This window comes from Ambystoma mexicanum, chromosome 8, assembly GCF_040938575.1.
Source record: "Ambystoma mexicanum isolate Mex_15411 chromosome 8, UKY_AmexF1_1, whole genome shotgun sequence".
Classification (NCBI taxonomy): Eukaryota; Metazoa; Chordata; class Amphibia; order Caudata; family Ambystomatidae; genus Ambystoma; species Ambystoma mexicanum.
In genome coordinates this window covers 130,331,638-130,347,880 of record NC_090929.1, presented here as the reverse complement: position 1 = coordinate 130,347,880, position 16,243 = coordinate 130,331,638, and the positions used below count along the sequence as shown (strand labels likewise).

The following is a 16,243-nucleotide window of genomic DNA, read 5'->3' as shown; positions in this document are numbered from 1 at the left end:
CCGCAATACCATGCAGAGTCTCACCAATGTCTCCCTAGTCCAGGTCGAAGGGGCTGGTAGATCCTCCATACCCTCCACACCACCACAACAATGGTGCCCCACAAACAGCCAAGCAAGAGATCTCAAGGAGGTGCCCTCAAACTTCAGGGCAGCTCTGGGCCTGGGCGGGGCTGCGGAAGAACACGTTTCAGAAACGATGCATTAAACACAGAATTGTGACGTTATGCATTTTATGTTACGTGGTATTTGCATGGTGTCCAGGGGCTCATGCTAATTTTTGTAAATGGTTTTAGTGAAATTGGCTTTTTTTTGCCGTGGGATTTGATTATCCATTAGAAATGATTGGTGCTCTGGCTATTCACCAGGGAAAGAGCTCCCTTACCTTCCCACAAGAGCAGCAGTCATGTCCGCCTCTCCCGTGGGCATGGAACGTTCGATTCATAGGCATGCGTTTCCCAGTGAACCTTTTCAAGGCCCTGACCCTGCCCATTGAGCATCTGGTTCTGCCCTTGATTCACATGTGCCAAGGTCCTTTGCTCCATCCAGAATAAGGACCAACTTTAGGATGACATCTTCCTGGCATGCTTTTCACCTGAGATTTAGGAAATCCTCGTGGGCTTTGTTTTATCTACTCAACAGTAAAGAAATTGACAATTCCAGGGACCTTCTTTGGCCATTGTACAGGCCTGTAATCACATCAGTTTGGGATGTGGATTCTCTTTGGGTACCACTTCCCTTTAACACTTGTTGGTGTACTGGGCCCTTCCCTTGGCATTCTGTACCCACGCATTGAAGAGAAGCTCCTAGTGCAGGACTGCTTCTTCCCTGACCCTTCTGCATCATTGTTGGAGTTCTAGAAATGTCTAAGCTACTGGAAGACTGACAAATACGACCTCCGGGCGACAGATCTCCCGGTTCTCCAATCAGGAGGGAGATGCGGTGCACCAGAACAGCCTCCTGACGTCTCAAGAGAGAGATGGGCAGAGGCCCACCAATAAGCTCAGAGCAGGTGCATCCAGGCAAGGGAGTTGCACAGCAGTGAAAGCAGGTAGCATGGACTGCCATAGAATCATTGATCTCAAAGGTGGAGCAAACAGTCCTTTAAGCAGACCTGAAGTCTTTACGCTGACTTCGACCATGTTCCTGATCAGACCCCTGCATCAGTACGTCTACCACTAAAACTATCACTCAAAGATCGGACCAGTAGACATTGCACTGCAGTGGGACAACCTAAGCCCCTGCTGTAGCTTTTCAGAGCAGCTTCCATCGGGTGAGTTACCATGAATAGCTCTCGCGGTCCAGTCTGAAGCCCTCTTTTGATATTGCATGTGGCCAGCTTCAGTGAAGTGAGCCACAAATTACTTTTATGTCCAAACCAAACTTTTATCTTCACAACTTATTCAATTGTGGCTCCATCTGGCCCTAAATTACCACCTCACTTAAAAGACAAGAATTCCTCCAGGATTTGTTTTTAGATTTGTTTTCCACCATAAATTTTAATTGGCTCATCATACCATTGGATGGTTGGCTTAAATGCTTTCCCCATTACTCCTAATGTAACCATTAACAATTTAATAGCATGTAGGTATTGAATGATTACTACTTTCATGTATACCCTTGTCTAGACCTTACATTCTTTCGAACTAAACCTTTTGAAGTTCTGCTGCTGCTTCCTGTATTCCCCAGCACTGCTTTCAGGTGTCAGCCTTGAGATCAGCCTCGCTACTTAAAGTGAGCTGCTAAGGAACCTCACACAGGATTGGCTCCTCTTTGTCTGGGAAGCGGTGAATCAGAATATTCAGAAATCTCGCCTAGAGTGTGTAAAGACAGTTTTCTCCCTTTGCTCCTATTCAGAAAGATAATGCAAAATAACAACAAATGTAACCCCCCTGGGTGCGTCCCCTATGTACAGGGCACTGTCGCTTCCCAGATAGGTTTGAACTTCATAAATACCATACACAATGCATTGTTCTGCGTTATTATGTCACAAGCATTAACAATGTAGAGTTCAATTTTAACGATGCTATTGCACAGAATAGGTTATACATGGTAATTTGCTTTCCAATTTCTCTAGTATTTCTTTAGAATCATTCATTAGCATTAACACATTCTAACTAACAGATAAATCAAAGAAAATCACTTTTTTAATTCCTGTTCCTAACACTGAAAAGGGCAGTTTGACCTCCTGAAATGGTGGTTTGTGAAACTATTTCATTACAAACAATTTCATATTTTGGGTAAGTGATATCATTCCGCACTACTCTGAAGTGCTTGAAAGGGTTGTGTTCAACTGTCATATAAATCTCGTAGGCATCCAAAAACATTGAGAATTTCCTGCTTGTCCCTACCTGCTTGTAGGGACAAGCAGGTTTCCTCTCCTGTCACTCCAGGGAAACTGCTCTCCTGAATGTGTCCAACTTCATCACCCCTGCTAAGCATTCCAACCTATCGTCTATCCTAATTCTCCTTCACGTGTCTGTGGCCTTTGACACTGTCAAGTCCGTAATACTGTCTTTCTTCTTGGGATTTGCGATCAAGACCTTGCCGGGATTCAATGCTACCTTGCACCTCACCAATTCTCTGTTTCCTGGAGCAACAACACCGCTCTACTCACTCTTCTAACTGTAGGGGTTCCACAAGCCTCTGTCTTGGGTCTGCTCCTGCTTACACTCTACACTTCTGCTCTTGGGGCGCTAATCTCCTCCTTTGGGTTCTCGAACCAACTCTTCTCGGATGACACCCGAATCATCTTCCCTTTTCCTGAACTCTCCTCTGATCTCTCTGTCAAAATTTCCAACTTTCTCTCTGCCATTAAATATTGGATGACTTTGCACTCTCTGATGTCAAACTCTACCAAAACAGGGGTGATCTTCCTCACTGCCAAAAGCTCGCTTTCATCTCTTCCTCTGCCTATCCAGTTCCTACCTGATACTCTTCCCTACTCTTCTTCAGCAAGAAACCTCAGCGTCATCTATGACCCTTCTCTCACACCTTCTCTTCTTTCATCTCCAAAACTGGAACAGCAGTTCTCCACCTCCTAAACATTATAAAATCAGGCACCTCCTTCCTTTCAACTCTGCCAAGCATCTCATTACCACTCTTGTTTTCTCTAAACTGGACTACTGTGCCAGCATCCTCTTTGGTCTCCCCAGCTATGCTTTCTGTCCTCTCGACAAGATCATTAACTTCACTACCAGGACTCTCTTTTAACTCCCTCACATTGCACCTACATCCTCATACCATCACCAGGTTGGATGGCTGACGATGCAAAACAGGGCCAGATTTAAATTTCTTATCCTGGTTCACAAATTTATACACGGTAAGGCACCACTGTATGCATCCTCCTCTAAACAACTCTACAAGCCTTCTCGCAATCTCTGCTCTGCCTCCTCAACTGCACTTGTGGCTCCTCGCCCTCCCTGTGCGCCATCTCATATCCACTCTTTCTTTCTTCTTGCTCCACTTGCATGGAATTCTCTTCCCCCGGACGTCTGAGAAACCATCCACATGGATTTGTTCAAAACCAACCTAACGGCCTATCTGCTCGACTCCGAGTTCCCCTCTTATCCTATCTCTCAGCTGCCTGCTAGCTAACTTTTTTCCCTCGCCTCTAACCTGCATCTGTCCCTCACTTCCTCCGCCTCAACTCTAGCACTTCACTCATCATAGTCACACCCTGAGTACAGCTGGCTGTACCGCCTACCTGCATTTATAAATGTCCATTGATGGTTGTCCTATAGATGTCCACTTATGTATTGTCCCTGCTAACTGTTCCATTTATCCCCTCCACAACCTGTTCAGAGTGTCCCTCAAACTCACCCCCATTGTATGACGCTCACTTCTTCCCGTAAAATCTGATTTCTTATCTATTGTATGTTCGTTTGTGATCAAAAGAGTATGGTTCCTTCTGCAAATAAATAAAATAAAGCTCGTCCAAATAATGAATTAATGCAAGTAGTGAAGTCATATACCCACAAGAGGGCAGCATGGCATTAGTAATTAACATGTCCATGCCGATGCACACATTTCAACAGGAAGTGCCTTGAACGGCAAACTAGAAAATTGTAGTTTCATTTTTCTTTATCACCAATAACCTGGAGACAGAACCGAAATTTAAAACTATAATCAAAAGGTAAGTTTAACAGTAATAAACGTGCAACACCCACCACCCTCTACTTCTATGAAGGATGTTTTTTTGCACCTTAAAAGGCCATTGCTGTGCATGCACACACGGTTGTGCACTGAGGGACAGACACTTCAATCCCATTTCAACCTATTGTGGTGCCCTGTGTTTACAGTTAGGGGTCTTGACCATACATAATGTAGATTCTTAGAAACACATCTAAAACTGGGCTACTTGCTGTGAATGAAAATAAGTGTTAAACAGCAAAAGCCCCGATGAAGCCACAATCTTACATGCAAAACCTGTTGCATTACTGCTGCACAAGCGATCACCGGTGTGAAACTGCCATGCTTCATTGTGGGTCACTTGTCGGCCAGGCCTGTATGCACTTGTCGCCCAGGCCAGTAGGCACTTGTCGCCCAGGCCAGTAGGCACTTTCCACCCAGGCCTGTAGGATGCATGCCTGCAATGGTTTCTTGGGTTTGGGGATGTTTTTGTCAGCCACACAGTGCGCCCAGACACGGGTTGCATGTCCTGCTTGTGACCTCTGGGGTCTCACTCTTGTCCATTCATTTTCTTTTCTTGCAGAAGGGGATTGCAGTTGGGTTTTTAACCTTCCCATTGCTCGGAGTAGCTGTGCCGGTAGCCTGCGGTTGTTTGCTGCTGCTGTTCATTGGGGTCTTGTTCATGGTGTTCACTGCACGTAAACGGCGCCAGTCAGAAGGAACCTACAGCCCAAGCCAGCAGGAAGTGGCTGGGGCGCGCCTGGAGATGGACAACGTCATGAAGATGCCACCGGAGGAACGCTTGATATGAGGCGGGCCTCTTGCCCAGAGTGCATTGCAGCTTGTACTGTGCGTCAAGGTCCTATGGCTTCTCCAAGGCACTCTGCCACCGTAACACAGAGGTGTGCATTGAACTCTGAGACTCACCTGGTGACACGAAGGAACTTCAGAGTGGACCGTCTCGTTCTGGAGATGGGGCCTCATCGATACCGTGGGCTCTCAGTTGCCAACATTTGGGGCCCGCACCTGTGTGAATGGACTCATCGCAAACCTAACGAGCACCCCCAAAATGCTGTTTTGTCACTACCACAATGCAGCAATCCAAATAACTTAGTCCTTTGAAACCACTGTGAGGGGCCATTTTTTTAAAGCGACAGCGCCCATATTAAAGAAACCTTGCACCAGCGCAGTGGCAATTTCACGGTATTTGCAGTTGTTAAAAAACATTTCGCTCGTGTGCAATGACATTTAACCTATTTGCACTAGTGTAATTTTCCCCAATGCTAATATCGTGTGAAACTGCACTTGCATTGTGCACATTTTCTAGAATATGCTCCCAGACAGACAAAAGAGCCAATTTTGTTCTCTGTAAAGTGACACAACCTTGAGCTTTTCTTTCATGTCCCTGAATGGCAAGAAGTTGATTCAAGAATCAGTAGCGTTTGTTACTATCAAAAATATTTCTCCCTCTACGCAGGTTTTTTTTTTAATGTTCCCATAATAATCTGCATTGTCAAAGTGACTGTGAAAACTGCAAAACCATTTTAAGTGGCATTTCTATTGTAAAACCATGAGTCCTTCTTTCTCTCCCTCCTTTCTGAGTGTTCATTTTTACTCACACCAAGTCTGTTTTCTTTATCTATCATTTCCATCACCGGCTTGGTTGCAGTCCCTGTTAGTATATTTGTAGCACGCTCGTTCACCTTAGGGCATCTTGGCGCGAGGATGTACACTGCAACAGTAAGGGCAGCCCTCAAGACAGGACAAGAGCTCTGTTTTTAGCAGGCGGCGAAAAAGTAAATGTTTCTCAGTCATTCTGAGTTGAAGGGGAAGGCTGTTCAATAATTTACTTGCAGGCACTGAAAAGGCCCGACCACCCATTCGCTGAAGGCGAAATTTGGGGACCTGAACCAGGCGATCATTGCCAGATCGAAGCTGTCGACCAGGAACATAGGGATGAAATGTATCACAAAGAAAGTCCGCCCCTACCTGATGGTGCATCAATCCAAGGACAAGGGTGGGCACTCTGAAATTACTACAGTGGTGATCTAGCATAGCAGAAAAGCCTGCTAAAATAGAATTTGGTGTGAGACTTCAAGCATGATGTGATCCATTCATTGCACCACCAACTAAACTGATTGAGCGTTCAAAGAGGGAGGAGCGTCGACGTGCAATAGCGGTGCTGATAGACATACCACAAAAACATTGAAAATACTGACACCGCTCAGACACACACTCTGCTCCAAAAATAATAACATGAACAGGGCACTAGAACAGTGTGTCTAGTGCGCTGGGTGCAAAGTTGGGAACATAGTATGAGAGTCAAATATAACAATGTCAGCGCTGCTGCGTATGTTTTAATACAAAAAAAAACGTTGGTGATTGTACCGCACAATCACAAGTGTTACAGCCAACAAGTGTTTCGACCATAACTAGGTCTTTTTCAAGGCTAGTTCTTCTTTCATTATTTATGACCCAGCGCGACCTTATCAGGGGTATATTGTTTCTGTTGCTCCAAAAATAATATTGCACCCCATCAGAAGAAGTTATAGAGTTTGAAGGTACTTAGCACTCCTAGAGGCTATGGTATGGCACTACTGGAGGCCCAAATAGGCCCCAGGGATTTTGGGCTCCCCTCCCTAAACAGAAGCGGCTCAAGAGCCATTCTGGTGGATATGAAATAAGAACGCATTCTTAACAAGCTAGCTCAGAGGGTGGTTTGAGCAGTGTATGCTGGGGGTTGTGCATACATTTTGTGAAAACCACTGTCATCGCTTTTAAAATGTGGGTATGCTCTTAAAATGACGGAAACAAACATAAAAAGATCAAGTGAGGTAGGAAACAAATACAAAATCCTTTATTTTGAATAAAATGAATTCATGAGCAAAAATCAGGGCAATAATGTTTAGCGAAGAGCAAGTTGTTACCCAAAAACTACAAACAAAAGAAATGCTAAAGAAAAACAGTCACGCGCCATGACTAGGCAAGGAGCAAGATGACCTCTCGGAGGAGAAAAACACCTGCTTGCGTCGTTGACAAAGAAAGAGAACTATTTTTGAGCTCCCCAGAGTTAAGCTCAACTTTGTGTCGCCTTACAGATTTTTCTTTCGTTCTTCTCAGTGTACTGTGCCTTCACTGTTAACTGTCACTGACTTAAGTGTATAGAGTGTATTTATGGAACGTTTGTATATATTTGATTTTTTTTTAACCAGATCTGTGCTGACCCTGACATTGTGTAACTTATTTGCATCTGGAAATGTACAGGGAATTGACTTTCAAAAGCAACAGCAGTTGGACGAACTCCTTCCATGAGCTAAACACGTGCTCCCTGTGGTAGACAGCAAGCTTTGTAAGGGTGTCCTCCGAACCGTGTTTATAAAGTGAGTTCTCTTCTTGTCCTTCCGGTTAGCAACTGTATAATCATGAACTTAGAGGGCTTGAAATCCGGCCGCCCAGGGACCAATCAGAAATACACTCATTACAATAAGAAGCTGTGAAAGTTCATGACCTTTGCTGGCATGCATCGCTAGTGGGCTACCCCTGTATTGGCGGATACATGTATGCAAATGAAATGACTACCTTGTGCGCGGGTTGAAACTAAGGGAACGACACTGAAAGGCACAGTACACATTGGCCTTTTATTGTGGATGCTGGGCCATGTATGGACCTGTGTCTTAAAGGATGTATGCAGCTATGGTGAGGCCAGGCAACTCTTGGTAAACCCATAGATGGTTGGCAGTGGGTAAAGCATGATTGTAACTACTACACGCAGGGGCATTACTCCCAACATGCAACCAACCAGCTGGCAGTATGGCCTGGAAGCAGCGTTTACATATATATATATATATATATGTTTTTAAACAGACTCCGTTAGCGTTATTTAGATTACTGAAAACATCCCTATGTCTTTCTGACCTTTGCACATACTCATTTAGGCTCCAGGTCCCTAAGGATGCTTCTGTGCTCGTGGGGCTATGAGAAAGATCTCGCTCCCTTGCGACTCGCTCCCTTGCTGTGTCCTGGGGCTATAAGAAAGATCTCGCTCTCTTGCGGCTCGCTCCCTTGCTGTGTCCTCGGGGCTCTGAGAAAGATCTTGCTCCCTTGCTGTGTCCTCAGGGCTATGAGAAAGATCTCGCTCCCTTGCTGTGTCCTCAGGGCTATGAGAAAGATCTCGCTCTCTTGCTGTGTCCTCGGGGCTCTGAGAAAGATCTTGCTCCCTTGCTGTGTCCTCAGGGCTATGAGAAAGATCTCGCTCCCTTGCTGTGTCCTCAGGGCTATGAGAAAGATCTTGCTCCCTTGCTGTGTCCTCAGGGCTATGAGAAAGATCTCGCTCCCTTGCTGTGTCCTCGGGGCTATGAGAAAGATCTCGCTCTCTTGCTGTGTCCTCGGGGATAGAAGAAAGATCCTGCTCCCTTTCTGTGTCCTCTGGGCTATGAGAAAGATCTCGCTCCCTTGCTGTGTTCTCTGGGCTATGAGAAAGATCTCGCTCCCTTGCTGTGTCCTAGGGCTATAAGAAAGATCTCACTCCCTTGCTGTGTCCTCGGGGATATAAGAAAGATCTTGCTCCCTTGCTGTGTCCTTCTAACCTGGGATCTGACATTTGGAGCTCCTTTCTGAGCTTCTTCGGTTCCTGTGCCCTTGGCATTCACATTTCACTGATGGCGCAAGGGACTTCACACCATCACAACTGGGAGGGTGCCCGTGATTCGATTGGTAATGGCCCAACTGCTTGACAATAGCTAGATTGGTTTCGGATCTATGTCATTGTGCCTTTTTCTTAAATGCCAATTGTAAAAAGACCAGTTAAGGCTTGCAGATTTAGTTTCTATTTTTTTTAAAGAGGGGATCCCTCCCAGCCACCCTGCTTACTCCACCCTCTCTCCTCCATATGTAGCCCTTCGGGGCTGTGTACGAAAATGCCACATCCAGCGTTTTTACCATCGGCATACAGACTAGATTTAGGAACTGTTTCTTGAGCAAACAAAGGATTGCATACAATGTGACAGATCTTGGAATCTTAATGGCAGTTAAGTACAAGAGTATCTTTAATTAGTATTGTAAGACGAGAATGGTTTCACAAATGTGACTGTTTCAACAGCTGCAACAGCTCTAGGGGACTACATTGTACAATATGATGCCTTATGCCTTTTTTTTGGTCGCAAATGGTTTCAATATGCGATTGAGCTTTGCTTTTAAAGAAATGTCAGCTATAACACCCACACTATGTTTAATTATTTGCAATGCCCGTGTCCCACAGCAGAAGTCCGTGCTGCGGCCGAGCACCCAAACGTCCGCTGTCATGGGATCGGCGGCCGGAGCCACATTGCTCCTCATCCTCTCCGTGGTCATCGCCTCGTCGGCGGTCGCCATGAGGAAGAAGCGGGCGACTCAGGGTACCTACAGTCCGAGTCGACAGGAGAAGGATGGTGCCAGGGTGGAGATGTGGAACGTGCTGAAGATCCCACCAACGGAGAGACTCATCTGAGCCTCACTCACTGCGTAGACACATACCAGTAGGGTACGCCTAGCGGAGTCGGACAAGCCCAGACAAACTGACAAAAGTATGTAGAAATGGAAAAAATATGCTACATTTAACTTGTATGCACTATTTTATTGACAAAATATCGCACACCCATGTTTTGTATTTAGATTATATGTATATTTGAAGATTTTACAACTTGTACAGAATGTGGAGACATAGGGTTTGTAGTGCGTCCTCTTTAGTTCAAGACACTCCGGTGAGCAATTTGAACTTCTCACTCACAAATTCTGTCAAATATTTTGACTTCCCTGAGAAGGAAAGTGTAGGATGAAAATGAGACAATCATGTTGTTGTAGGGTTGCATAGGGGGACCAGCTTTGAAAAATAAAACATGGGACAGCCCACTGACGTAAAAAGTAGGACCCCGGTTCGACAGTGGCTGCTTCTCAGAAGCGGTAAAAGGGGTGTGGGTGTCGAGGAGGGTCGGGGGAGCATTTCAGTAATTCCCCTTGATATAACCTGAGAGAATCTGGCTGTGACTGTAGGCCTGTTCAAAACAAATAAACTCTCGCTCTGATCGCTGTTACAGGCCTGGCTATGTAACTAAAAGTAGGGGGCTGTTACATGTAAGGTGGGGAGTTCGAGGCCCCACTAGGAATTGCAGAGATCTGTGTTACTTCTTGAAGTGAAATTACAAAACTGTCATTACATTTACAAAGGTTATGTTGAATTCTGGGTAAATGATCATTGTGCATGGAGAAGTGTCAATTTCTACTCCCCCTTGCAGTCATTCTGCCAGTGGTAGTCCTCCCTTTCACCAAAACCGTGACAGGGGGCCCCAATTCCAGGACAGTCCCTGCAAAACCGGGACTGCTGGTCGACCTAGGTCTACAGAATTAGTAAAAATGTAAATGCTGTTTTTTTTCCCTTTGAGTATCCTTGCATAAAAAGCTGAATTACTTGAAAGTGACTTAGAAATCTTTGGACGTGTATTATGCATTAATGCATACATGCTGATGTGATTCCGAACACAAATTTGTGCACTGTGGACCAGTGCATAAATCACGGGTCTGCAGCCGCCATCTATCAAGTCTTTCTGGACTACAAGCCCCATGATCCCTCACCGTTGACTAGGCGGGCTAAAGTTGATGGGAGTTGTAGTCCAACACATCTGGAGAGCCTAAAATGGCAGTCCCCTTTACCCCCCTTTGCCAAATATTTTAGGGGCACTTATGGGTTTCTATTTAAATAGGCAGGTGTGGAGAAGCGTGGCACGGATTATGAAATGCCAAACCTATAAACAGAATGGAGTTCCAGCTGCTGCCAGTGAGTGCAATTGATTATGATCTTTGTGGCAAGGGTTTGTTTGCTGTAGAAATCAAAATTAAAACTTGGTTTTCAGCTGGAAAGTAAACAATTATTCTTTAAAAACCAGTTGCTGCAGTGACTAGTGTTTCCCATGGAAAGGGCTGTCATGATCTCCGAATAATATTACTCATGTAAATGTTACTTAAGACCTAAAACCTATCAAAAAGCTACAGCGACGCAAAAGATTAATCTAAATGGGGTCAAGGATAAGGGACAAATGCAAAGTTAAATGTCTTTGTGTACGATCACACCTTAAGACATCCAAAAAGAGGGTACAATGCTGGCATGCGCAGAAACAGCGCTCAGCCAATACACACATGGAAAGTCTGATCTCAAAAGCACCTACAAACAATTGAAAAAGGATACTTATCATTTAAGAAAAGGAAACTGACGCGGATATGACATAGTCAAATGGCCAGAACATTTGTGTGGATTGCCTTCATAGGCCTGGCTCACAAATGTTCAGGGAACCTAGCAAGCTTTTGATTGTCTCCTCCCTTCTCTGAATTGGAATCTCCTTCCTTCTCTGAATTGGAATCTTAAAGAAAAAGTGTCCAAAATGTGAACTATTCAAAAGAAAGTGTGTTGTGTTTCAATGTTTATGCACATGACTACACCCTCAATTTCTAGCCTGCGTTTGGCATTTACGAGTAAACCAGGATGCATTTCGATAAAATCACACCCGGACAAATTGGCAATTACCAGTCACGAGGATGGTCTATTTTCCCATCGAAGCTGAAAAAAAGAGGGTAGAGGGGGATGGCCAGGGAGTTGGAATACACTTTCAACCAATATTGGTTAAAGTTTTACAATACACATTTTCCTATTTGAAAATAAACTGTTCTGTGCATTTTAACGGTATTCGGTAATAAAATCGCGACAAAAATGTCGCCGTTTAAACAAATAGCAGCAAAAATGCTGTGGTTTGACCCGGTAAAGATATACCCCATTATACCATTTAAGGGGAAAGGGGGTTGCGGGGGTGTCCCTGAATCCTTTACATGATTGTGGCGGCAAAACCACAGCATTTTTGCTGCAAATATTTGTATACACAGCCATTTTTGCCGTGATTTTAAGACATGGAACCATTTTACCCACCCAATATATTAATAAACATTAAAATTAAGCCAAGCGTGAATAAAGTGAAACTTGTATGTGCCTGCTGCCTTGCAACAACTTCCCATAAGCAAGGTTTTTCCATTTTCCTTAATCCCAACAATGAGATTGCTTGAATAAAATGTAAATATCCTGTTTTTTCTATAGTGCTTCATACCTGCATACGGGTTCGACATTCATGGGAACTAAGGCACTGGACGGTGATGCAATTTGTCCAGGATCACACATCAGAGCCATGTGGGGAAAATCACATTTAAAACTCAGGCCATGACCTTAGATACAGAGCACATCCACAACAGTCTCTATGCTTTTATAACGCATGCTTCTTCCTATCACTGAAGCCTACAATGAACATGCGAGTGCTCTATTTAAAGTTCTCAGATGCTGTATCGCGAGGGCGCACTTTATAAATATCATGGATACGCAGCCATAAAAACTTCATAAAGTAAACACAGTCCTCGTTTTAAAGGGCTCCTTTTGTGACATGAGAACATCTCTGGTGTCTACTCTGACACTAGACTCCGACAACTCGTTCTCGTTAGTTCACATTGGATTAACATTTAAAAAAAGTTTGATGTTGCCTTTTTTTTTAGAAGAATACTTATCCTTTGTAAATGCTCTACAAAGAAGTGTATTTTTGGCTCCAAATCGTGAAGACCTTTCAATGCAATGTCATCTTCTCTGGAAAGCAAATGTACTGTCAATGCGGGACACCAATCAAGTCACCCGAATAAATAAATAGAAAACACCAATGACGTTTGCGCACACTGGCCAATTTGCAGCTCAATATCCCCACCATGCGTGAAGACATCCCTTTGAGTCAAGTGCCTTATGTGCAGACCAGCTGAGGGGGACAGCATGTAAATCACTTTTAAAATATCCAACCTTAAGCTGACAGAAAACATTCTCAAAACATCTCCCATAAAAGCAAAATCTCCTCGAAACCTTGTATTTTCAATGGCTATTTTATTGTATTTTCCCTTCTTTCATGTTGTACATTTTTGTTTAACTCGTTTATTTATTTATTTTGGTATTGAATTGATGGTAAATTTATTTCCTGCAGTGTTGTACAATAAAGTCCCCAAAACATGAAGTGGTGGTGTTAAGGAACCCAGAGGCCAATCTGCTAAACCCTGGTATTTTGAATGGATCACAGACATACATGAACATGTGACACACATTTATTTCATGCTAACAGCACACAGCCTCTTCTGCAACCTAGCCTTCTATTTCCACAGCAAAAGGCAAATGGAATGCATCACTGCAGGTGATTTAAAAATGCAAAATAAATAAATAACTATGCTATCGAAATCATTTCATCTTTGATGTTGGCCTTTACATCGAGTGGTGTGACTCCGACGCCACACGTCAGTTTCCTATAAATGTATTACTGTCCAAATCTAAGCGACTCAGTCAAGAAAACTACATTCAATATTGCTGCCAGGATGAACATTGAATGAAAAAAGTGAATTGCATTTAAAAGAAATATCCGTGTTGCTAACGTGATCAGAATTCTTAAAGAAAGAGAGGTACGGCAGAACTATTGTAAAGAAAAACTGGGTTGCTGCGATGACTGTGAAGGATGTTCAAATTAAGTTAAACTATGTTTTCAGTGTAGTGTAATCTCATGTACTTTGTGCCACTTATAAGCATAGACTAAAACGGTTTTACAATGTAAATAGCCAAACATATTTACAATGAAAGTTTATTTTTTGAAGCACAGAGTTATGGGTAGCCAATCAGTGGTTGTCCCCTATAAAGTATTGGAATTAGAAAAGGATGCTGTTTTTCTTTTTGCCTTTGCTCATCTTTTAGACTTTGACTGGCTATGCATCCGTTTTTTTCTGGCTAGTAATAATGTGAATGGGTTCCAGTCACCCATTATGGAATTTACAATCGGTGTGTATGTTAAAACATACTGCATTATGTAACTTACATGTGTGTCATCCATAGCAGATGTAAGCATGTTCAGGGTGCACTGCAGCCAATTAGAAGCTAATTTTCACATGGGGACCACATCTCCCCCACTACCACCCCTCCACCCCCAAAGCTTTCTATATGTGATTTGCTGGGGTGGCATTAGAGTGATTGCCTGTTTCACAACTCCACCAGCGTGAATACACGGGCCTATGGGGTAGATTAGAAGAAAAGATACCACTATGAGTAAGACTGCGAAGGTCTAGTCACTTTATAACATTTTGGGGGTGAGAAACTTGACATGCGGGCAGAGTGTGATACAAGGCATACACTATTGTAATCTGTCCTAGGATTGTACAAGCCCTTCTGGTCTACCTTGCCATGGTGACCTCTAAGTACTGTCTGGAGCCGCCACAATGCGTCATTGAGACGTTTGACACATCAACCACCAGCACAAGCTAGAGTTAAAGCCGTGTCCTATATGAAGCCAGCTGCATAAATGTGATGGGCATTCCTGGTCACCCAAATAGAAACCTGAATTAAAGTGATAGGTCAAACATATCCTTGTAAAGCGAAATGGGACGATGGCTTGACCTCAACTTTCATACAATCTTCAAAAAAATACTCAAGATTTGTTTTTAGACTTTGTTCTAAAATGCTTTAAGTTACAATTTTCGAAAGCCAGCCTCTGGCAAAACCCACTTTCTGCTCCTTTTCTGATTAGCAAATTAACTCTTGTATTCTTTCCCCTGCTTGTAAATGGAACATATTAGGGTCAAGGCTGGGGTTCCTAAACTGCATTAAAAGTCTATTTTGAAAACTGTGAAAATGTTGATCTAAAGTAAACAATCGTTCGAACCTATGCAGGGTCTCCTGGCCTCAGCCTGATAGATTTACTGGCAGGGAAAAGAGAGCTCATCAGATGTCTTCAGAGAACGGTCTGTATGTCTGGTGCTGGATAACCTGTTTTAAATAAGAGATGCATTCCAGGTTGGAAACAGAGTGTTAACATTGGTACATTCCATTTTGGTGCAGCCAGCGTAGCTATTTCTTACTTTCACTTTACATTTTTCCCTTCCATCCGAGCTATCTTTTCTTTATGGCATCGACAAAGATGCAGTAGGTTCCCGGGCATGCCCTGTGCGGGCGCTGTTCATGTACACACATGAAACACCTTCATTCATATAGCTGATACATTATGACCGTGGAGGAGTTGTTAAATGCACTTTCCGTTGTTGCTGAGTTGTTAATAAAATAAAATAACATGGCTGCTTAAAAAAAGAGAGCAAAAAAGAAGTTCATAAAAAACAACACCAATTGCATGCTTAGAAGCGCTGCTGCAGTGCCGCTTCTCTTCTCCACACGGTGCACAAACTGAGGGTGAGGACTGTGTTGGAGCACCAAGTCGACCAATAATTAAAAAATAAAGCATCCAAATTAACTTTGAAAACTGGAATGGATAAAATGTGAAGAAAAATATATTTGTGAATGGGACTGCTGAAAAGTAGGATACACTGGTATGAAATGATTCATTTAATATTTAAATCATGTTTGTCATTTGTTTTTTTTACCCACTTTTGATATTTAATTTTAAAATCTATTTTTACACAAGGAATGTCATTCACATGTTAAACTGGTCCTTAAAAATCCCCAGATTTTTATAACTGCACATTTTGTAGAGATGTAAATAATAGACTACATTTGACAAATGAATATTTCCATTAAACATTGTTTAAACAAGTGGTGCTGCGTCCTTTTTTGTATAATGAAAAATGTAATTTGGGGTTGCATGTATTTCTAAAAATTCCATGCTCATCTCATACACTTTCTCCACTCTCAAAGGCTTTCAAGCATCCCCAGGTACACTGGTGTAATGGGTGCCCGCAACCCCTGTGGTGGGGGGCTGCCTCCTTAGGTCCCAGGGGGGAGGATGTGGGCCGGGACGGCCTCACCCCGACATTAAGTCCGGGTGACGGCCAACTGCAGCTGGCGTGAGAATGAGATGCTCCGCTGGCTCTGGTTCGCTCATCACGCGTCAGACAGGAAGCAGGGTTTCTGCTTCCTATCTGTGTGTCTCACGTGAGCTGGAGTCCTAGATGGAAGAAGAAGCATCGCTCCCACGGGATAGGTAAAGAAATGTTTTTTTTTGGTAAATGTGTATGTGTCTGTTGTGATTGTGTATGTAAATATGTAATGTAATGGATGGATGCATGTTTGTGCCTGCATGTGAAT

General features: G+C 43.5%; 1 protein-coding gene across 3 annotated transcripts in view; it reads left to right on the top strand.

Annotated features, from left to right (window-relative positions):
• The window catches only part of LOC138471699 (protein crumbs homolog 2-like), a 401,417-nt gene extending 385,665 nt beyond the window's left edge, over positions 1-15,752 (top strand). The window contains exon 13 of one of the 3 annotated variants that reach the window (XM_069609463.1): positions 9,389-15,752. In XM_069609463.1, coding sequence (XP_069465564.1) covers positions 9,389-9,613 — 225 coding nt within the window. In that variant the 3' untranslated portion in view covers positions 9,614-15,752. Of the gene's footprint in view, positions 1-4,711; positions 5,318-9,385 lie in introns of those variants that run through there. The other 2 variants (XM_069609462.1, XM_069609461.1) reach the window with 2 other exon arrangements.
• Positions 15,753-16,243: the final 491 nt, after the last annotated feature.